Below are 24,293 nucleotides of genomic sequence, written 5' to 3' on the forward strand. Positions count from 1 at the left end.
ACTTTTAATCTTCTGGTATATAACTTTCCAGTCTCTTTCCATGTGTATATAGTCTTACGTCATTTCAGATGCTCATTTCCCACACTACTTTTTTGGGGGAGGGACGAGTAGCCTGTACTTGTTTTGAGTTCTGATAAGATAGGAGCTACATAGAGAACTCCCAGTGAAGTGAGCTCTCCCGCATACCCCTCTCCTCCCAAACATCCCACCTCATTCCTGTTCCCTGAACGAGCTGTGCTTTCTCACTTTTCCATGCCCTTCTCTAGGCTGGCAATGCCCTTTCCTCCCCTTCTTCACTCTTATCTAACTTGGTGGTTGTCAGCTTTTGTGGTGGGTTTCCAATAAGAATAATTTGATCCACCCCTTAGTAAACATATCTATTTATTTGTTAAGCTGCATGCTTCATTTAGTGTGTATAATCTGGAACATAAACTAAAACACACATTGCACATAGAAGTAAAAATTCTCTTATTTTCTTCCTGTACCTCCATGGATTGTATTGTACACTGTGCTTTGGAAACCTCTGGTCTATTTCCTGTTCCTTCCAGATTCAGCTCAGGAATCCCCTCCTCCCTGAAGCCTTCATGTAGCTGCTCCATAATCTCATGGTAGTGAGTGCAGATTCACTTAATGGCATTCGTCCATCTCCTTCACTAGATTGTCAGCTCCTGGGAAAGACAAGGGCCATCTCTATCCTAGCACCTCCTGGATTGCTTGGCACACAGGAGATACTCCTGTGTGTATATGTTTATTGAATATATGAATGAACCCAAATGATTATCATGCAGAATACAGAGCTATGGGAGTATAGAGGAGGTTGCTATATTTTGAAGGCTAAGTCGAATGTAACCAGGAGAATACCAGGGAAAGGGCATCCCAGGAAAGAGAATAATATATACAAAACCCTGAGGGTGAGGGAGATGGAGATGATAGGGATGATTGGATCTTTACGTGTGTGCTGAGAAGTTAAGCTGACAAAATGTGAAAGACCTTGAATGGCATGCTGCAAGGTTTGGGTTCACCCAAAAATGACTGTGACTCAGCCCAAGAATGACATAATCAGACCTGTGGTTCTGGGAGGGTCACTTTGGTTGTGGAGGGGCCGGGGGCTGATAGTTTGGATCATGGACTTAGTCTTGGTGAGAGATTCTGAGGCCCTGCATGCAGGGTCAAACCCAGGGGTCAGGAGCTGTTTTGGGAAGTTGTTCTAGGAAAGTAGGTGATTGCTCCCTATCTGAGAGAAAGGAATTAGAGGTAAGCAAGGTTTCTAGCTTTGTTAGTGACCGGAGGGGAAGATCATAGGTTTGATTTGGGACCTGTTCAGTTTGGGGTGCCAAAAGGAAGGAAGACTCAGGAAGACCTTCCTGCCACTACGAAATTTTCAAGTCTTGCCTTCTGTCTTGTTTTTTTTTTTTTTTTTTGGAGGAAGGTTTGCCCTGAGCTAACTGCGGCCAATCTTCCTCTTTTTGCCAAGGAAGCCTGGCTCTGAGCTAACATCTGTGCCCATTTCCTCTACTTTATATGTGGGACGTCTACCACAGCATGGCCTGTCAAATGGTGCCATGTCTGCACCCGTGATCTGAACTGGCGAACCCCGGGCCACTGAAGCGGAACATGCGCACTTAACCACTGCGGCACCTGGCTGGCCCTTGCCTTCTCTCTTGATTCCTCCTTTTCCATTGCCTTTGACTGCTCTTTGCGGTGTTGTGCTGTGATGATTTTCGAAGGAGAAATGGCCAGGAGCACCCTTCCCTGGCTAAGTTGTTTGGTCTAGTGCTGGTTCTTTGCCGTATTTCCCAACCTTCATGTTAAGGCGCTCATTGAAAATGGTATTGTATGGCCGTGTGATAAACACAGAGGCTGCTGGGCGCCAGAGGCAACCAGGTAACGAAGGGAGTTTATGAATTCTGTTTTTTTTTTTTGAGGAAGATTAGCCCTGAGCTAACATCTGCCAATCCTCCTCTTTTTGCTGAGGAAGACTGGCCCTGAGCTAGCATCCATGCCCATTTTCCTCTACTTTATATGTGGGACACCTGCCACAGCATGGCTTGCCAAGTGGTGCCATGTCCGTACCCGGGATCCGAACCAGCAAACCTGGACTGCTGAAGCGAAACGTGCACACTTAACCGCTGCGCCACTGGGCCGGCCCCCATATGAATTCTTATTGTGCTTATGGTCTGCATGCAATATGGTGCTCCACGATACTGCCTGCATTGCGCATTCTTTCGTGTGTGCATCCTGTTTGCCCAGCAAGATGATGTCATGCCTTGCATGGGCCGGTATTATGTCATATGCTTTTATTTATTTATTATTATTTTTTAAGTATGCTTTTTGGTGAGGAAGATTGACCCTGAGCTAACTAACATCTGTTACCAATTTTCCCCTTTTTTCCCCTCCCCAAAGCCCCAGTACATAGTAGTGTATCCTAGATGTAAGTCCTTCTAATTCTTCTATGTGGGATGCCACCACAGCATGGCTTGATAAGAGGTGTGTAGGTCCATGCCCAGGATCCAAACCTGTGAACCCTGGGCTATCAAAGCAGAGCACGCAAAATTAACCACCACACCACCAGGCCGGCCCCTGTCATATGACTTTATCTTGGTCTCAGTGTCTGAGCACAGAGTAGAAGACACAAAGTAGGCATTTGTTAAATACTTGGTCACTGATATCCATCAGGCTTGTTAAAATAAACAAACAAAAGACAATAAAAACAACCAAAAATATTCCTTCAAATGCCCTTTTCTCCCCAGTGCTTTTTCCTTACTAAGAAAAGAATATAATGAAACTATTCCCTTCTTTCAGAGAGCATAAAGGATGTTATTGGCAGAAAGATAAAAATTGCAGTGAAGAAGAAAGTAAGGTTGGAAGTTAAGGGAGACAAAGTTGAAAACAAAGTCCTGGTAAGTATTATCGTTTTTTAAACAAAATGTTTGGAAGTGAAAGTGTTTCTCTCCTCTGTTGTTTTGATTGCTTAATTTTCATTCAGCACAAGTTCTGTGTTTTATTTTCTGTTTGAAAGTTCTGTGACCTTTTGTCCTAGATTAATTGGAATATTTGTCTGCTGAAAGCTAAAAGGAGGAGAATTTAAATTTGAGAGACTGAAGTTTTTAAAAACTGTATTCCCTAAAGTTGTAAGAGGCATCCATGTTTTGGTCACCTGCTAGAGCCTGTTTTCAAGTTATTCAAAGTTTGAGGTTAAGTGAAGCTTATTTATTATCTTTGTTGTGGCTGATTATGTGATTTTATTTGTAAGGACTTAGGGAGGAGTTAAAAAAAGTCATCTTGTTGTCCGTTTAATTATTTAATTAAATTTTCTCAAAATCCACATCCATCTTAGGGGTGACAATCTGAGAATGTGGAGAAAACATTTGTCATTGTACACTGGTTTTTTGGTATTTTGGAGGGAAATGCCTGCTGGAGGCAGTATCGACTAGTGCTGAGGTTGGACTGGGGTTCCCTCCAGCTGTGAGAGGAGTTGCTGGGAGTCAGACCTTGTTGGGCACCGAGTTGTAAGGGAGCATCAATGACTGAGTTGTATGTTTAGAAAGGTGAAAAGCCTTTTGTGGTATTTTAGTGGCTTCTAGGTTGAAATTGTGGCAAACCTAAATTTAAGCTTAGGTGAATATAAGTTGTTTATGTTTTTGTTGGAAAGAATATTCTGTTTATCTTTTTATCACTGGAAAGTTTCAAACATGCAAAATAGAGAAAGAGCGTTTTGAACCTTGTGTACTTTTCATCCAGCTTCAACAATTTTCGGTGTCTTGCCAATATTGTTTTATCTATCTCCCCAAAGTTTGTTTGTTTTTCTCCTGGAGTATTTTTAAACAAATCCCAAGCATATGTCATTGAAAGAGAATATTTTTGATATTCTGTTTCTTCAGTGGAAGTTGCCACAGAATTTGAAGTGTGTTTCTTATAACTTCTGGCTTGACAATCTTTAAAAATATCTGACTGCCTCCTCCTGTAGGTGTGAAGGTTATGCTACTGATGGGTGACTTCTGTTTCTCTGTGGTCTATTTGTACAAGTCAGGATGGCAGAGAAATTGAAGTGGGAAAACTTGAGTGACTTTTTTTTTTTAAAGATTTTTTTTTTAAAATTTTTTTCCTTTTTTCTCCCCAAAGCCCCCTGGTACATAGTTGTATGTTCTTCGTTGTGGGTCCTTCTAGTTTTGGCATGTGGGACGCTGCCTCAGCGTGGCTTGATGAGCGGTGCCATGTCCACGCCCAGGATTTGAACCAACGAAACACTGGGCCGCCTACAGCGGAGCACACGAACTTAACCACTCAGCCACGGGGCCAGCCCCTAAACTTGAGTGACTTTTACCCTGTGACAAAATGTGTTCATGTAGATGGCATAACTAAGATGACCAGTAGTAGAAATGATTGGTGTCATCATTCTGTTTTATTTAGCTTTAATAAAGAGTAAATTTCCTTAAAGTATGTTTTACTAATGTTGTTCAGTCATAGGATTGTGGTATTTTTTGGTGGTGGTAGTGTAGAAGAAATTTTGTTTCTGCTGTTTGTTTTTTTATTTTTTTTTTAAGGTTTTATTTTATTTATTTATTTTTCTTCTTGAGGAAGATTAACCCTGAGCTAACATCTGCTGCCAATCCTCCACTTTTTGCTGAGGAAGACTGGCCCTGAGCTAACATCGGTGCCCATCTTCCTCCACTTTATATGTTCGACGCCTACCACAGCATGGCTTGCCAAGCGGTGCCATGTCCACACCCAGGATCTCAACCGGGGAACCCAGGTGGCCGAAGCAGAACGTGCACACTTAACCGCTGCGCCACCGGCTGGGCCCCTGTGTGTTGTTTTATATGTTTAAAGTAAATCTTCACAAGATGGATCCACTTTATACAGCTTAAATATCTAGAAGTGTTCTACAACAGTCTAACATGATACATCGTGTTATTTGGTATGGGCACTGTTCATCATACTAAGAATAAATCCATGTCATGAGTAAAATTTGCAAGGTTAAAATTTCAAAGACAAGTATAGTAAAGTTAGCACCATTTAAAAGTAGGTATGATTAGTACTTAATGTTAAGATTTTTTTGGGCTCATCTTAACATTAGCTGGAGTCCATTAAGGTTGTATCCAGATTACAAATGTATTTGAATTTAAGCATTTATCTCCCCAAATCTGGACTCTAAGCAGTTTCTAGGAGCTTGGCATAAACTTGTTTTGACTGTTCCTTACTTGCATGGGCAGGAATTATTAATCGAAATATTCAAGGTCTGACAAGCTTCAAGTTTGAGCATGATGGTCTATGAGTTAACCTTAAATTGTTAATTTTGCAGTTTCTGAATTTAGATAAATTCAATAACTTAAAACATTAGAGGATCTCCTTATAATGTGCATTTCTGACTTTTTTGGGGTCTGTCAGTCCACTAAAATAGGTTATAAATGAGTTGGCTTAATATTTTCAACTTATCTTTCCTGAGTTTTATTTCTTGTTCTTTTCCCCCAGTGACCACTCTTAGTGTCCTTCCTTCTCATAAAGCGTAGGAGTGTGTTATATGTTATGTGGTTCCCTCGTTTTGCACTTTGTGACTTTATACAATGATAGCTTATCTTTTGTAGAGGGTTTATCCTCATCTTCCTTCTTCTCATGATCATAATATTTACTGAACATTGACTAGATGCTAGGCGCACTGCCGAACACTTAATTATGTATTACCTTATCTGATCCCCACAACAACCCTATGAGGTAAGTGCTGTTTACATCTCCATTTAAGGAAATTGAGATTCCCAGAGGCTGACCATAACTTGCTTCAGGTCATCCAGCTAGTTAATGACAGAGGTGGGCTTTGAACTTTGATCTGTTTCAGTCGGAGCCTATCTGCTTCACCATTTATTATGCTCAAAAGAAAAAGAAAACATCCTTTGGCTTCTTGTTCATTGGTTGCAAACTTTCAACCAATGATTGGAGAGATTTGGACCTTAGACGTATCAGTGCTTCCTGAGTTTGATTGATTGATTGATACATTAAGTTGTTCCATGCTTATTGAACACCCACTGTGTGCCAGGCACATGGTGTGGACAAGGTGGAGACAGCCTCTGAGTACATGGGACTCAGAGCTCACAGTCTCGTTGGAGAGGTAAACGTCAACAGGCGGTACTCTGAGATGTGCTCCGAGTGGAGTGATTGGGGATTGTGATGCCACATAAATGGAACCCCTAATTCAGGCCTGTGGGTCAGGGAAGACTGGAAAGAAGGGAAACCTAAGCTGACGGTCAATGGATGAGTAGAAGTTGCCAGGGGAAGAGAGTAGAGACATGTTTTGGACAAAGGGATCAGCATATGCCTGGAAGCCAGAGAGGGCTTAGCACGTTAGAGAAACATACTGTGTGTGCCTGGAGCAAGGGTACAGGGCGGAGAATGGCCAAGCATAAAGCTGATTCCTTTCTTGGCAGTTGGGATATCAGGTGAGAGCTGGGGCTGGTTCAACAGGTCTCTTCTCACCACCTGGTTCTAATGACCTTCACATGAACTTTAGCCTCCCCTCTCGAGGGAGGCAGTAGGCTCAGTGGTTAAGGACTTGAATATTGCAATCACACCTGGTTCACACCGCAGCCCAGCTACTTGGTAATATTAAGCCTCAATTCCTTTCTCTAATGAAATAGGCATTGTAACAGTATCTATTTGTAAATGGCTGCTTTGAAGATTAACTGGGGTGTATTTTAATTTCGCTTAGCACAACACCTAGCACATGGTAAGCAACTGACAGATGATACAGTGAAAGGAACCAAGGGGCGCTATGCTCTTTTTTCTCAGTGGCACAGAAAATTCCAGTCCTTCTGATGCCCAAGTATCCGCTGCCTTTATTGAGGGATTGAGCTCTGTTCACCACGAGGTCAAGAAGGTTTACTTATAATTTATGGCAGCTTTTTAGCAGGATGGAGTGCAACTGACTAGATCCAAAATTTGTGAGGTGTGCTCTGGTCAGCTGAAATCAGAAATGGTAGGGTGTTCAGGGGGAAGAATGTTCTGTGGTCAAATAAGTTTGGCAATCAGGGTGTTAAACAAGACAAACCAGTTTCATTACTGCGTGGCTTTTCAGAGCCATTAATACAACTATGTGCATTGAGGTTTTTAAGAATGAGATAAAGTATGCTTTCTCAAACTTATTTAGCCAGACACCCTAAAAACGATAGGTTGGGAAACTGGGATGGAGCAGGCCCAAACTGGTGCCTTTGGGACTGTGTAAAAGGAAGCTAGAACAGGCTAGAAAGGCTGTCTATCCTTAGGAATACTCTCCTAGGGAGCAGCCCTTGGGCCCTGTACTTTTTATCTAAGAAGTGGTCTCGTCCCCACCCGCCGCACACTGGCAGCATGTCATCTCTTGCTGTAATACCTCTTTCTTATCTTCAGGAGATGTCATTGGGAAGTGATTCTGTGTTTCTTAGACTCTTAGTCCTTTTTCCCATTTTCTTTTTTTGGTTGTCAAATGACCCTTTATTGAAGTATTTTCCTCGGTGGTTCTTTACCAGGTAGGCATTCCACCTCACCACTGTTGATGTCATCTATGATGTCATGAGGGTGGTAGCCATCAACATTGCAGCCCAGAGCCTGGGAAGTCCCCAGGATCTCTTTAATGGTTCCAGAGAGTTCTCTGGCCAACGATTGGCTGCATCTCTCCGGCAATGTTGACAAGCTCATCAAAGGTGATATTTCCACTGTGCTTAATGTTTTTCTGCTTCTTCCTGTCTCTTGGTGGTTCCTTGAGGGCTTTGATGATAGGGAAGACGCAGAAGGTTCCAGCTCAATCTGAGCCTGTCGGTTCTGGATGGTTAGTTTCATTGTAATCCTCAGACCCTTCCAATCACCAGTTGCCTTAGCTATGTCATCACCAGCCTTTTTTGGAGACCGAACCAGGGGAGCAATCTTGGGGGCCAGGGCAGACGTGGCACCAACTTCTACCATCAGTGCACCTCAGGTACAGGACTTTGACCTTGTCGGGGTCAAACTTAGGCTGCACGGTGGAGGCAGCTGGTGTTGGATGAACCTGGATTCTGGATGACTGAAGAAAGTTGCACCTTGGCCGCCTCTAGCTGAAAGCCTTTTTCCAGTTTTCTAATAGAATCTTCACCCATTTTTTACAGTGCCTGCCCTTTTACAAATGTATTTTAGTTTGTCTATTTTTTAAAATAACTTTTCATTTGTAGATAATTGTAGATTTACAGGAAGTTATAAGAAATAATGCAGAGAGATCCTTTATCCCCTTTTATCCAGTTTCCTCTATTTTGCAAAATTATAGTATAACATCACAACCAGAATGTTGACATGAATATTGTAAAATGTGGAACTTTTCTGTCACCACAAGGATCTCTCATATCCCCTTTTATGGCCACACTCACACACCCGTCACTACTTTGACCCCTGGTAGCCACTAGTCTGTTCTCTATTTCTATAATTTTGTCACTTCAAAATGTTACGTAAGTGTAATCACATGATATACGTCTTTTGGGGTTGGCTTTTTTCACTTCGAGCAATTCCCTGGACCTTCATGCAAGTTGTTGTGTGTATCCGTTGTTCTTTGTTTTTGCTGAGGAATAGTCCGTGGTCTGGATGTGCACAGTTTATTTACCCACTCACCCATTGGTGGGCTTGTGGGTGGTTTCCACTTTTCGGCTATTAGAAATAAAAAACTGTTATAAACATTTGGTTATAGATCTTTGTGTGACCATAAGTCTTCATTCCTCCCTGATAAATGCCAATGGGCGCAATTGCAGATTTGCACCAGAATTGCCTGTTTAATTTTATAAGAAGCTGTCAAAGTATTTTCCAGAGTGGCTGTACCATCCTTGTCGAGTCCTACCAGCAATGGATGCGTTATCCAATCTCTCCAGATTCTTGGCAGCATTTGGTATTGCCCGGACATTTTTTTGAGGACTAATGGTGGAAAGAAAAATATTTTCAGGAGGAAGCAAGGTCCCTGGTGACCTCTTCCTACCCACGCTCTGCTGTTGCTTGTCTGGTGGAGAGGAATGTGGTCTCCTCTCTCCAGGGTGGTGGCTCTGAAGTATGTGGAGGTCTGTTCCTGGTCTCAGCTTCCTTTTTTTTCTGTTTCATTTTGGAATTTGGGTTCTATCATCCTTGCCAACCCCTTGTTCTTCTACACCCCTCATAAAATGGGTCAGGAGCAGGAATCTCTTTCTTATGAGCCTAAGCAGGTAGGGAAATAGCATGCAAATTTAACCCTTTGGCTTGTTCCCCTATTCCCTTTAAAACAATGCACCCATTGTTCATTTATTTTCTCTTGAAAAGTTAACCTGGAATCTCTTTAACGTATTTTCTTTTGTTTGGCATTTATTTATAACTTTTGAGCATCTTAATTAGGCTTCATTGGAATAACTGTAAGTTAGCTTTAAAAGTGTTGAAATGGATAAGAGTGTTATTTTGGGTAACTAAAATACTTTGGTGGCAGTGCTGTCTTTCATTAACTCAAAATATAAACTCTACTACTACCTATTTCTTAGAAAAATACATTAAAAAGGGCATATCTCTCACCTAAAAGTTTTGTAAGCATCTGGCCCACTTAATGACTAATTATTTTATTTTTTTATTTTTATTTTTTTTAAAGATCTTATTTTATTTTTTCCTTTTTCTCCCCAAGGCCTGCCCGGTACATAGTTGCATATTTTCAGTTGCTGGTCCCTCTCGTTGTGGCATGTGGGATGCTGCCTCAGTATGGCTTGATGAGCGGTGCCATGTCCGTGCCTAGGATCTGAACCGGCGAAACCCTGGGCCACCGAAGCAGAGTGTGTGAACTTAACCACTCGGCCATGGGGCTGGCCCCTGCCTAATTATTTTAAATCTCAGACATTCTACGATATGGGAAGCATTATTCTTTCACACTAGGCCGTGTTCATTTTGCATGGCCAGTCTGTTGAATGTTTTCCTAATTTCTGAGTCTTTAATACCTAAGTTGGTTCAGCAGCACTTCCTGTGGCATAGTCCCTTCTCAGACAGATATCCACTTTGGAATTTGTGTTTCCAGCTACTTTCAGGAGACATCAGCCTTGGCCAGTGGTTTCTAGACTTTAAAAAAAAATTGGAAATAGAGGGGGAGATTCAATTTTGTTCTGGCTGCATATTAGAGACTCCCTATTCACCAGTAAAGTAGTACAAATATCACACTTTTTGAAATAGCTGGTTTGCCATCTCAGGATGCTTTCCATGTAAACAGAGATGGCAGGAGAAGCTTTATTTTGAATTCTGCTCAAAAGTAGGTTATCCTGGTGGCATAGCTTACCTCGTTGTTGATCTCCAAGATGTTAACACATCAAATCATGTGTTTGTGGTTTATTCCAGCAGTTAAAATAGAGGTAAGAATGAAATTCACATCAGATGTTTGTAGATGGCAATGGTTTCTGAAGAACGCTGTTGGAAAATCATTGTTCTAGGCCTTTGGGTTTATTTCCCTCTGCGGGAGGCTCTTGTACTAGTTGTTGGGTAATTTGAACAGTTCTCTTTGTGGTACGATTAGGAGTCTCAACTTTTAAGGATCACTTACAATTCAGTGCACAGGTAATTTTCAAAGCACCTGGGTGAAGTTACCTGACTCTAGAAAACTGAGCTTTAGAAAACAGCAACAACATTGAAACGATCTTCAGGAGTGGGTATCAGAGAGCACACATTGTTGCCAAGGGTCCTGGTGAAAGTTCTGGGATATTCAAAATAAAAGAATCCATATTGAGTGCTTTAGAATTTAACCTAACTCAAAACTGGAGTCAGCGCCCACCGATCTCCGGGTAGGGGGTTGGAGGCAGGCTCTGGGCATATATTTCCAGGAGGCAGTTCTGGCCAGCTTGAACTTGTTACCTGAGCTGCATTTACATTCTTTCTCTCCTCGGCAAATGCCCCAGTTTCTTCTGTAGTTAGGATAGGCGAGTCAAATGACCTTGGGAGAGAAGCTGTTGAACATATACCAGCCTGGGTGTAACTTTTCGTTGCTCTTAAAAAGATACTGTTTTTCTAGCCTTTGGGATTTAGCCACCCTGGGACCAGGGCATTTAGGTACACTTTGGGGAGGGGAGGGTGCCTAGGGAGTTTGGGAGTAGTGTGAAAGGGACATTGTGGAAACTAAGGTGCCAGAAAAAATGCAATAACCAAAATATGCAATGAATAGGGAGAACTCTTTTTTCATAGTTATAAAATAGTTACAGAGAAAACAAAACAGACTGTAGTAAAAGGCTACTGTAACACTTTTATGTTTCATTTCATTGGAAACACTGTTAATACCTATTGCTATAGTAGATTGAAAAAATGCAGCTAAAGTTTGATGAAGCTTAGAAGATTTTTTCCCCTAAAATGCTCCTCTTTTAATAGAATACAAGAATTTGGATTGGTATACATGGGGCGTATTGTTGTGAATCTTTGTTAACTATATTCTCTCTCTCTAAATATATCACTTTCTCCAACTCTTTGAGAAAAGAAGGGTAAAGGGGGAAAAGAAGGATGCTTGGGGTGGGGGGGGGGGTGTGTGTGGAGGCGGCGGGTAAATGAAACAGTCTATTGACTTTCACTCACTGGGTCCAGTTCCTCATCTTTTTTGGGGGGGAGAGAATTTTTCTTTTTTGAGGGGAGAGAGTTTTTCTTTTTTGAAAACATTCTCTTGATGAACCTTGACCAGTAGGTGTCTTGGTCTCTTTAGATGTGAGTAGCTGCACAGTGAGTCTTTGTGGAGGTAGAGGCAGGGATGTACAAATGCCCTGACTTGTACTTGGAGCATCTCCAGCCTTTGGTAAGGGGTAGAGATGGGTGTGCTTAGTCCTATTAGGGAGGGAAATGTGTCTATTTCTGCAGATTCTTGGGCCTCAGGGTCTCAGGAGACATTTATGGCAGTGACTGGGAATAGTAGACCTGTCCTCCAGACAGGATCTCGTATGGACAGACTGACTTAAGCTGACTCTGGGAAACTTTGTACGGGCCTTGCCCTCCTGATTGCTACCTAGGGGATCTTGGGGTTGGAGGATTCTTGGTGGCCATCTAACCATGCACCCTAGCCAATGAGAAGTTTCTTCCATAGCATCCCTGATAGCTGGGTATCCACTTTTTGCTTCACTATTTTTGGTGATGGGAAAAGCAAGAGTCTCAGAAAGTCCTTTCTTAGCTTGAGCTGGAATCTGCTTCTGAGTAACTTCCCCACATTCACTCTAGTGTAGTCTACCAGAACATCACAGAAGAATTGCCCCCCCCCCCCCACCGCTCATGAGTGCGGTTCAAGTATTTGAAGATGGTTATCATGTTTTTCCTTGGTCTTTTAGTCCTCAGGCTGTGTGCTCACTTCCTGCAATCTTACTCCTTGGAGGGCATTGCTTTCAGCCTTTTTACTATTCTGATCATCTTGCTTGGGAAGCATCCTACTTTGTCAATGTGCCTTTTAAACTGTAGGTGTTTTGGCATCACAAATGTCTGACAAACACTGTTAAAGTGAATTAAACAGAGCTCTTTCTCTCACCACAGTTTGTCAGAGTTGGGTTTTTCTCGCTCTTTCTGGGCTATATAGTTCTTGCTAGTTTATTTGTAACAGTTTGAGAGTCTTGAGCATCACCTTCCGCTCAACCCAAAGACCTAGGAAGAGCTTCAAGTGTGACTAAGCTTCCAGTGGACTCACCAAAGCTTAACCCAACCTGGACCCTGGAGTCCTCTCAGTGAAGAAAATTCCAGGAAGGTTCAGCTGCCTCACCACTTATTTCAGAAGCATTAATAAAGAACCTTAGTAACTTGACTCTCAACCCTAGTACCAAATTCCCTCCCCTTCTCCCAGAATATCAACCCCAACAGCCTGACAGAGAAAAGAAATTCCCGGGCTTAAGTGATGGCATACCCTACAGGAGGAGGGGAGTAAGGACATTGTTAACTGCTCCAAAAGAAAGGATGCAAAGGATGATACAAATTATGAAACGCCACTACTGCAGCAAACTTCCTGTGCTTCAGAGAGAACCATGACAGGAGGAAATTGAGGTTGAATCAAGAATTCAAAGATTTAATGTAGCTGTCATCATTGCCTGTATCATAGAGATCTTTCTGAGAATACTGGCATGGAGAATAATTATGACAGAGTCAAGTGAGCCATAAACCTTATTCTTATGACTACTTTTAGGATCATTATGCAACAGTTTGGGAAAGCTACTCTATGCTCAGATGGACTGTAGACCAGTATTTTGATGTAAGTGATGTAAGTTCTGTATTGTATTCTTTTCTAGCATCTCTTTTCTACCTTGGTACTAGTAATTTATAAGGAACCTATGTAGTTTGCATCTGAATGACTTCAGTATACTTTATTTTAACTTCTTGATTTGACCCAAAGAAGCACTAATATGTCTCAAGTATTGCCTGTGTTTTAGAAGCCTGAGGTCAGTAAGATGAAACCCAACATCACGAATTTGAAGCAAAGTAACTTGTGTGGAAAGAATGTAAAGAAAACATCGAGTGGTTTGGCTAGAGCATGCTTAGAGCAGGGTGCATTAACCAGATTTTCTAGTTTTCAAAGGTTTGAATTGTAATAATTTTTTTGTGCTGTTTGTTTTCAGTAGCAAGTGTGTGTATAGAGGATCTTAATAAAATTGAGATATATTTGAGTACCTTTAAAGAAAATGAATTAAACAGACTTTCTCAGAGTCTTTAATGAGCTCCTGTGGATTGTGCCTTTTGAAGGGGGGATGTAGGCGGTGACATCACAGAATTGTTCCTCCAGACCATGTAGGAAACGTTGATCTAGATGCAGTCTGCCAGGAGAAGAATACCAGCGGCACATTGCTTGGGCATTGAAAGTTTTCCTCTTGTTTTTTAAATGTGAAAGTATCTGCTATTTGCATTACTAAAAAATCATAAAATGTAGGAAAGCAAAACTGAAGCATTACCTAGTCCTATCAATTCAGATATAACCATTGGAAAAATACCAATGAGTATTTTCCTTATTTTTCTATGCTAGCATACATATAAATATATATTTTTTAAATGGAATCATGAATACTATTTTGTAAGCAAATTTTAAAATTTAATTTTCAAGGTCAAAGCTTTCCATGACAATAATATATATCTATGTTTTGAATTTCTGCATGGCACTCCATTAATCCACTAGAGGTATGCTCTATCTAAGACTTATTTTGAGATATTTAGGTTGCTTCCAATATTTTGCCTTATAAATGGTCACATCCTCATATTTATTTCTCTTGGATAAATTCCTGGAAGTGGAATTGCTGCTTGACAGGCTTTTAAAAGGATATATTTTTCACCTGATTGTTATTCAGGAAGTCTCAATAGAGAATAATTCCCCTATCACATCAATTTTATTGTCTTAAAAAAAAAAACAAAACTACGTAGCAGAATGGCTTGTTCTCTTTGTTCCAGTCCTTGTGTTTCTTAGATCAGTGCTCCTTGGATCCTAGCTCCTGAGGCAATCATTTTTTCTTGCTATTTACGACTCTTGCACGGGTCTGCCGGTGTGGATGTCTTGTCTTCTCTGATATGTTTTTGGGCACAGAGAAGTCCTGTGGCTCTTCTGTTTACTGCAAATGGGGTTCCAGAGTCACAGTTCTTGCTTTTCGCTGTCTTGGCTTCTGCTGGATCAGTGATAGGCTTTTCCGTGCTGAACACTAGCTATGCGTGAGACTATACTGTACGATTTTGATCTTGATCTTTGCTCTTGTCATGAGACTTTCTTGCCTTGGGTCTTTGAATACTCTGCTCTGGATGCTCTGATAAAGGGTAGTTAAGCTGATTTGCAAATGATAAGGCCCATGGCACTTTCATTAGATGAAGTGTATTTAAGAAGAACTCTAAGCTAATATGCATGGACAGCTAATCCTGTGTCTTAGAAGATCTTTTGGTATCCTAATGAAAGGAGACATTACTTTTCCTCCCAGACAGTTCTGATGGCAATTTACTTCACCTATGTAGCTAATAATAAATCTCTGAAGTTGCATGGTCCTTCCCCACTACCTGCAGCTGGGGAGTCGTCCTTCCTTCTGTTCCCACTTAGCTTCTCCACTTCCTCACCTTCTCTCTGTCCACTCACCCCCGGCGGGCATGTGCAGGTGCTGAGGACCTGTGGGCTCTCCTCCCGTGAGCAGCTCCTCATGGAGCCCCTTCTTCCTTGCAGAGTCCCCCAAGGGTTCAGCCTGCATTTCTCTCTCTTCAGAGCTGTCTTGTGTATCATGCTGCTTGTGGTTGTCTTTCCTTCCAAGGCTGGCAGATCGGTTGAGGCTCCTCAGGGATCCCCTTATTTGCTGCTTCAGAAAACAAGCACAGAGGCATAGGACCCCTTCCATTTTCAGGGTTACAGTTGTCACTTTGTGGAACAGACCAGGAAAAGCAAGAGAGCCAGATGTGGGGAAGTTACTGAGATTTCAGAAGGCTTGCGCAATTTTAAGACAGTCTTAGACGATTTGGTTCTTGACACCCCAGCTATACTCTCTTGTTGAATCTGAGCTAGAGAATGGCAAGTGGGAGTCCAGGCTGGTAGGTAAGGTATTGTCACTGGGCATTTTCCGTTTCCTGAATTCATGTGTCCTGAATTAGTGACCAAAAAAAGATTATTTCATACCTCGTGGGCATGAGAATGAATTGGAGACCTGGAGAGGATGCCCTGTGTTTGCTTTCTTGCTCAATCTTAGTTCATTTTGGCCCTTGGAGCATCCTCGCTCCTTTTTCAAATCGCCTTGAGTCAGTTTCTATTCTCTGCCTGCATCCTTGGGATAGCAAAAATGTTGCAATTTGGGGAAACTTTTTGTCCAACTTTGTTCACTGAGTCACAGGCACTGCTTGTGCTGATGAAAATCAAAACCAGCTTGCAGAGAATGACTTAGTCCAATGCTTGGCTTGTTTGTGTGGATGTTTCCATCTAAGTCTCTTGGGCATCCTGTTCCTTGTCAGAACTTTTATCCCCTCAAATTCATCATTTGTGAATTAAGCGTGAAGTTGTGGGAGCTGTTTCCTTTTCAGCAGTTTGCCTCTCTAGAAAAAACTTTCCGAGTTTAAATAGCCCTTAACCCTCTATCATTTTACCGTCCTCTCCCTGGTCTCTGTGGGGGAACATGTTGGGTCATCTCCATTCAATATTTCTCTTTCTTTCTAGATAAGGCCTGGATGGAAGAAGTTGGTCCAATTTTTCCTGTCCGGTTTTGCATATTAACAAAGCATCTGCAGCAAAGCAGAGGCTATTAGCACCTTGTCACACTTGCTTAAGCATTGTCCCATTTGTGTGTGCTTGCTGCAGAGATTTAATGAAAGTGGCATCTGTCTTTACCTCTGACATATGCGGGGTGTTCGTGGAGCTGAACAAGTGGTGTTAGCAATGGTGTATGTGCGGGAAGCCTGTGCACTCCGTTCCTTTCTGTCTGGCTTTGTATTCTTGGAGAAGAGCCGGTTTCTCTATTCATCAGAGTAGGGCGCTACATGTTAATATTCTGGAGAGTGATGCTTGTGGTGTATTTAACCTTAAATTCAGGGATGGCTTTTTTCTTTTTTCAAGTGTCTTCACAGACAATTTATACTTCCCACTCATTTAGCAAGCCTCTATGTTATTGGATCAGTCTGCTTGGGTTTGAATCCTGAAATTACTATTTGCTACCATCTAACCTTGGGCAAGCTATATAACCTCTCTGTGCCTCACTTTCCTCATCTGTAAAATGGGTCTAATAATAGAACCTACTTTATTGATTTATTTTCAAAGTTAAATGAGATATTACTTATAAAATATTTTAAATAGTGTCTGGCATATAGTAAGTCATCAATAAATCTTAGTATTATTACTGTTGTGAGGGGTGATGCTAAATGCTCTGATTATAAGAATCTGATAGTATATTCATAGTCCTGGATTACTTGGGTATATTTTATGTAAATTCCCAAGAAGTACTCTACTTTCCATCTTTCCTTGGCCCTGTGCAAGATACATGTTTCGATATTTTCTCTGCTCAGAGCTATTTTAAGGCAATATCGACTGTCTACAGAAATGGATTTAGGATTTTCTCACTCGGCTGCTCTTAAAGAGGGTGCATTGTTTTTGAAAAATCTTTCTTTAAGAAAGGGTATAAGTAACATTGTTGAGAATGTGTCTCTGAAGACAGTGCTGTGCATTTTCTCTGGGTATCTTTTTTTGTCTCCTTTTCGCTGCAAATCTGGATGTGTTCAGAAATAAGCTGAAGCCCCTCTTTTACTTCCAAGTTAGTCAGATTTCAAAAAAAGCCCCCAAATCAGTCATTGGCTCCTGTTCATCCCTGTGGGGCTTTGCTGGCACCTTTGGGACACGGCCGCCTGTTCCTGGTGCCTCACTCAGATGACTTCCTCCTGGATTTCAGTTATGATTGCTCTCATTTTATGGTGAGGGGCATTATTTGGGTTCAGTGGCCCATGTAGCTCCACACTTGAGGATTCCTGGGCATGTTGGATTCTGAATCTCCAGGCCATGCTGGACTCTCACCTAAACAACCTTTAGATTGGAGTTTCTCAGCCTCAGCATTATTGACATTTTGGACCAAATCGTTCTTCACTGAAGGGGGCTGCCTGTGCAGTATATGATGTTTGATAGCATCCCTGGCCTCTACCCACTAGACGCCAGCAGCATCACCCCTTCCTCCCAGTTATGACAATTAAAAATGTCTCCAGATGTTGTCAGATGTTCTCTGGGTGGCAGAACTGCTCCAGTGGAGAACGACTGGTTTAGAGCAGTGGTTCCCAAAATGTCAGAGAGCAGGTGCATACCTAGTCATGCTTAGCTGATAGAGTTATAGCTAAGTCTGAAAACTGACAGTTCTATAATATAGGTATGGCTGATTTACCTAAAAATATATATGCATTTTAAAATACTTATTTTTGAAGTATTTAGATACCTATATCTATATATAACAAAAAAACCAGATTGCACCGAACAGGAGTTTGTCTTGTTTTAAGATACCTAATAGATTCTATCAGTAGTTCTCAGTGTGTGGTCCTGAGAACAGAAATATTAGCGTTACCTGGGAACTTGTTAGAACTGTGAATTCACAGAGGTCCCTTGCAGAGGTCCTGAATTTCAAACTCTGGGAGTGAGGCCCAGCAGTCTGGTTTAACAAGCCCTTCAGGTGATTTTGATTCATGTGGAAAGTTGAGAATCATTGGGTTCTTAAGTAAGCACCAATTAGATACCTGTAAAATAAGGCTTATTGAGAATAATCATAAGCCACCATATACAGAACTTTGAAATCCGTTTAGAAAAATGGCTTTTACTGGGCAGGTCATGCTAGGTGTCTGCTGATCATATTAATGAGCCAATTGTGGCAAGAACAGTAGAAGTGGAACATGGTGAGAGAGCGCTGGCTGGCTGCTTTGGAAAGGGTGACTCCTAAAGTTGAGTGGATCAAAGTAATGACTATATCTAGGCACTGTGTTTTTCAGTTTTCTCCGAGACGCAGCTGGGCAGCTTCTCATAGGGTTTCCTGTCTTGCTTGCTTGTCTGCTGACTTCTCTAGGTATCCTCATCCTTCTCTAGGTTTCTCATTAACTGAGGCAACCTTAATATATGTGTATTTTTTGTCACCTGGAAGACCCCAACAAATATACACTCCCATTAGAAGACCATGTGTTCTCTGCAGACAGGTTTCATGGCATGCTGCTTCCTTTAAGCAGAGATTCCTATCCTGGCTGTGCCTCAGAATCACATGGGTAGCCCTTACCTCATTATTTGAAAACACTCTCCACATGGGATCCTGGTATGCAGCTGAAGTCCACATTATAGGAAAGAATGGGAGATGGAAGCTGTACATTTCAGTATGCAATGTTGACTGTCCCAAAAGAAACCTGCATAGGGTGTATTTCAGAAAACCTTAGATCAGACCAAAGGGGCCAACTTACCATATTCGTTCCAGGCATCTATTGCTTTGACTCGGACAACATTTTCTCTTAATATTTCCTGTTAAGGCCCCTCAGTACCATCTCTTTTGAGGGAGGTGCTGAGTTAGGGCCTTAACAAAAACCATTGGAAATACAGGCCGTGGAGTGTTGAAATCAGCCTTGTGAATCATTTTCTAAAAATTCAGTGGGCCTAAAGAAATTTCTTTGTAGTTGAAGGATTGGCGTTGACCCTCTCCAATTTTTAGTGCCTCCCTTATCCTTCCAGTCATCTCTTCCTCCCTCTCTTTCTCGTTAAAGCCTGGAAAAGAATACAAGTAGTTTTGTGCAGCAAATCCATGGGATTCTTTGACACAAATCACTCCAGAGGGAAATGAGTGGTGATACAGAATATTTTACTTTGTTGCTCAGATGGTTGAGTTCCATTAGGGTAATAGATTCTGGGTACGTGGGCCAGTGCTTGTTTTCAAGGCCAGCTTAAAGGATTTGGGGCCTGACCAAGAGCATAATCAGGATTCTCTTGTTCTCAAACTAGTATCCTTGAGGAGATTATAAACTACTCCAGAGTCTAGGACTCTTTTTTTAAATTTTACTTTGGTATCAAGCACCCCTAGCCCTAATCTTTTTCAAGGTATTCACAGAATATTTGCCTAGGAAATGATACAGGTCTGGAGTACAAGCCTCAAGTCCAAACTTGTTTTCTCAAGGGCCTGGTAAGTCTCCTTACTCAGCAGCCTTATCTAACGTAGCCCATCTTTAATTTGTGCAGGATGCAGGGATCAATAACAGTGATGTAGCGAGGAGGGGAGAAAGGCCGGCTGCGAACACTTGAACTGGACTCTGCTTTGGTCAGAATGATTAGTGCAGTCAAGAAAGCCATTAAGTGCTCCCCGACTCGTTCATTTCAGCTCTGCTCCCCGTTACACCCTGTTCCTAATCCAGGAGATTACAGGTTGCTTAAGGAGAAAGGTTGTCACATCTCACTGTGGTGGGACTGTGCAGTGTTTGTGCCACTGTCTCAGGAATGTGAATCCTTGTGCAAATGAGTTGCTTTTCTTGTTTCCCTTTCGCACTTCATTTCAGAGCGAGTGATTTGTTTCCTGTTTGTGAAGCCTTGATTTTGACTTTTAGCAGGTTCCTGGCACCTCCTTTGCCTGCACAGGTAGTCTTTCTTTTCATTGTGAGAATTGTTTCCACGGATTCAATGAAAAAGTTTCTTTTCATAGGCTTTCAGAGATGACACTTTCTTTCATGTGATAAAATTATAATGTGATTTTATTTGATTATTTTTAAACAAGTAAAACTGTCACCTAAAATTTAAAGCATCTCATTTCCTATTGGTTCCACTAGCAACCCTTTTTTAAGCGTATAAACCAGAAGAGGCCTGTGTAGCTCTAAGCCTGTGTTTCCCAAATTGGGGAACAGATCCTGCTCCCAAGATGTGAATAGATGTCCTGGGAGTGAAGTGCTCCAGGCCCAAGGACTTGACTTTGCATTGCTCAAAGTTAAACAGGTGTCTCCATTTCTCTAGTCAGAAAGAACCTTTAGCATTCTCACTTAATATACATTGTACATTTCATGAAGCACCAATTAACATCTCATAGGGCACTAGTGGTCTGAGGAATTCAGAGAAAAGCTGACAACTTATTTATTTCAGTGTTTTATCTTTTACATAAAGGACCTATATATTAGAATTTGTGATCCCTTTGGACAGTTGCCATATCTGCTTCTGATGCTTTACAAATTAGCCAATTGGACAAAAATTTGTCAAGACGACGTATTCGTCCATCCTTCTTTCAGGAAGATCACTGAAATGTTTCATTTACCAAATAATTATTGCTCACCATCTGTGTGTGAAGGTGCTGTGCTTTGCAGGAAGAAGGCTGTATTTTGGGAATTGACTGGGCTCGAGTCGAGGAAGAAGCCCTTTGTCCAGGGATCTCCTCCACTGAGTTTGGTTTGAGCAAAAGAAGTCGAGTCCGATAATCAATCTGCTTCTTATAAATGTTTAGGGGAATTTCCGAGCACTTTGCTTTGAAAAAGTATTGAGAAATGGGGCGGGCCGGGGCCGGGGGAAGTTCCCCTAAATACATTAATATGACTGTGTGCACTTTATGTTACGAGGCTGCCTTCTCCACGGTGCTGAGCAGCCCTCACACATGGAAGGGCTGTCACAGAGGAGAGGATGTGGATTTGTTATCTATGCTTATGACCTGTGGACAATGGATAAAAACTACTGGGGACTCAGGATTGTCAGGAACCTCAGAAAAATCTCCCCAGCAGAGCTGTCCGGTAATAGAAAGTTCTGATTTGTGTGTGGGGTGGAGGGTGGGAGCTGGAGTTTCTTGGAGTTGGACAAGTTCAAGTATATAGATGGCAAGATTGCTTGACTTCTTAACTAAGATGTCCCAGAGGATATTCAAGTAGGAAAATGCTTCCTTTGATCTACCATTCCAGCATTCAGAGTTTTCACTGTTCATGTGTCAAATAATTTATGTTAGAGCATATTAAATGTCACAATTGTGCTGTTAAAAACTTAGAACTTCTGTTAGGGAGGCCAGGACAAAGCACTTGCTGAGAACCACTGAGTCTCACACTGACTGATGGTTCGGCTCCATGTTTGAATACTCTTCATCACTTCGAGCTGAAAATCAAATTGGGAAGTCTGGCCTTTGGTCCCTCGTGGGTTTGCTGCTTTGAGTTCCAGTAGAGATGGGAGAAGCTTTTTCGAATGTGTTTTGCAGGGCTGGATTTTGGCACGTCTGGATCTTCCTCTGAGCAGAATTCTCTCCCTGCCGTGCTGGTGGCAGAAGACAATGGGCGTTGTCATCTCTCTAGATGGGGAAAGATTCAGGGACCTTTAACCAGCCCTTTTTGTTTTGGGAACTTGGGAATTGGGAGACCTGAGGGTTAGTGCTAATGCTTTGAAGAACGTCCTTAGGTCTGCTCTTTTAGTTAATAGTGTGGGGGTGGAAAAGCCGCCTTCCAGGAATACTGTGAGAGTGAGTGGGAAGTCGAGCTTTTAGTATTTTAGGAGAAAAGGGCCCAGCCAGTTCAGTGAATAATACATGAAGAGTTTTCTCCTTTCGTTGTCCTCATTTCTTCGCTTTTCAAAAGGTGAGGTAATTCACTAGAGCTCTCCCCCCACCCCACCCCCCGGCCCTGAATTGTAGAGCTTCCTCTAAGTATTATCATTGTATTAAATTACATTAATTTTGTGGAGTCGTTAAAACAAGTGGCAAGTTGAGGAGGCAGCTAGTTCGCCCTCTTGTTTCTCTAATGTGGCCTGCTCTGTAAGAATTGTTGCTCTCGTTCTCAACTTTGGACCCTTCCATTTTCTTCAGTGAGTTGTATCCCATGGAAGCTGTTGATAATTTCTTATTCTAAAGTTGTTTTTTTTTGTGTGTGTGTGTAAGGAAGATTGGCCCTGAGCTAACGTCTGTTGCCAATCTTCCTCTACTTTGTATGTGGGATATTCCTACAGCATGGCTTGAGGAGCAGTGTTAGGTCCACATCCAGGATCCGAACCTGCAAACCCTGGGCTGCTGAAGCAGAGCGCACGAACATTACACCACTGGGCCGGCCTCCTAAAGTTGTTTTTTGTAGGTGGTCCCTGTCGCTTAGCTGATAGCACACAAAATAAAGGGATACAACGCTTCTCTCGCTGGAGCTTGGAGATCGCTGTCCTCCTTTGTGAATATGTAGCCGTTGTGTAGGTTACTGGCCTGTAGGACTGCCTGTTGCAGGACCATCAGGACAGTGAGGCCCTCCTGTCTCTACCACTGAAAACATCATGTTCATTGAGCTGCTATTTGCCCCAGCCATTTAATTTTTTTTTTTACTTTAAAAAAAATTATGGCTAAATATACATGACATAAAACTTACCATTTTAACCATTTTGTGTACAATTCAGTGGCATGAAGTATATTCACAATGCAACCATCACCACTATCCATTTCCAGAAATTTTTCGTCATTCCTAACATAAACTCTGTACCCATAAGGCAACAGCTCCTCATTCCTCCCTTCACTCTGTGCTGGAAACTACCATTCTACTTTCTGTCTCTATGAATTTGCCTATTTGAGGTGCCTCATATAAGTAGACTCAGACGATATTTTTCCTTTGGTGTCTGGCTTATTTCATAAAGTGTAATGTTTTCAAGGTCATCCACATTGTAGCATGTATTAGAACTTCATTCCTTTTTATGACTGAATACTATTCCATCGTATGGATGTACCACGTTTTGTTTATCCCTTCATCTGTTAATGGACATTTGGGTTGTTTCCACCTTTCAGCTATTGTGAATAATGCTGTGAACACTGATGTACTGGTCCCTGCTTTTAGTTCTTTCAGGTATGTTCCTAGGAGTGAAATTGCCAGATCATATGATAATTCTATGTTTAACTTTTTGAGGAGCCACCAAACTGTCTTCTGTACTGCCCTGGCTGTATGAAAACTGAGCAACAATACCTACGCTTGCAGGAAGAGTTCTCACATATTTATCAACCATTTAAAGCTTTAAGTTGGAAAAGTAAACAGAGTGCATTTGTTAACAGTTTAATTATATATTTACATTATGTTGTGGAATTTATTCATCTTCCTTGCATGTCACTTGTTTGGGTACCTGCCTTGTGTTCCCCACTTCATTAGGAGTTCCTTGACCTGATCTGCGTATTTCCATCTATAGCCTCCTGTTTGTTTTTTTTTTTTTTGGCCCTTTGGTGAGGAGGATTGTCCCTGAACTAATATCTGTGCTAATCTTCCTTTATTTTATATGTGGGATGCTGCCACAGCATGGCTTGATGAGCGGTGTGCAGGTCTGTGCCCAGGATCTGAACTGGCGAACCTGGGCCACCGAAGCAGAGTGTGTGAACTTAACTGCTACGCCACTGGGCTGGCCCCTGTAGCCACCATTTTTGTACTTTATGCAGCAATAGTTGCTTGTTGATACAATGATTAGATGTGCAACATATTCTCAAATATCATTTGAAAAAGATATCAGGAAACACATTGGAATCATTTCCAGGTTTTGTTTGGCCAAAGTTAAGATCTGATATTATTTGTTAATTTCTCTTGGTTGCAGGATGGGAAGTATTCCTGCTGTTAAAAATAAATGGTAAAGATGGTGGTAAAACAGAAAAGTACTTAGATATTGGGGAATAGCTTCCATTGGGAGCCAAAATAGTGTGGAAAGAGAATTAAAATTCTTGGGGTAGTTCTATTCATGTCAGTTCTTACTTTGTTTACACACTGCTTTTCCGTTGGCCACTCTGTAGGCATCTAAATCGGAAGTTTAAAGCCTATTTTTGAGAGGTTGGGGACAGGTGAAACATAGGTTTTTGTGGGTGGTTGTTTTGTTTTTCATAGTCAACCAGATTTTTCACCTCTTGGGTCAGAATGTTATCCACTTAGTTGTAGCAATCTGACGCTGTTATGGCAGGTGCCTGTGGATA

General features: G+C 41.8%; 2 protein-coding genes and 1 pseudogene across 19 annotated transcripts in view; 1 reads left to right on the forward strand and 2 right to left on the reverse strand.

Moving 5' to 3' along the window:
• LOC103541420 (cytidine monophosphate-N-acetylneuraminic acid hydroxylase) overlaps nt 1–24,293 on the reverse strand; it is a 348,688-nt gene that overhangs the window by 245,759 nt on the left and 78,636 nt on the right. The gene's annotated exons all lie outside the window — the stretch shown is intronic.
• Nucleotides 1–24,293, forward strand: part of CARMIL1 (capping protein regulator and myosin 1 linker 1) — a 312,501-nt gene that overhangs the window by 2,634 nt on the left and 285,574 nt on the right. For 12 of the 16 annotated variants that reach the window (XR_011529654.1, XR_011529655.1, XM_070584187.1 and 9 more), the window contains exon 2: nt 2,803–2,900. The exons of the other annotated variants lie outside the window; for them this stretch is intronic. Coding sequence is in view for 7 of the 12 variants with exons in the window: in XM_070584187.1 (XP_070440288.1) it covers nt 2,803–2,900 (98 nt within the window). In the remaining 5 variants the exon portion in view is untranslated. The remainder of the gene's footprint in view (nt 1–2,802; nt 2,901–24,293) is intronic. 16 annotated transcript variants of the gene reach the window in all.
• On the reverse strand, nt 7,341–15,284 carry LOC139077400 (large ribosomal subunit protein uL11 pseudogene; annotated as a pseudogene).

This window comes from Equus przewalskii, chromosome 19 (genome assembly GCF_037783145.1).
Source record: "Equus przewalskii isolate Varuska chromosome 19, EquPr2, whole genome shotgun sequence".
NCBI classification, from domain to species: Eukaryota; Metazoa; Chordata; class Mammalia; order Perissodactyla; family Equidae; genus Equus; species Equus przewalskii.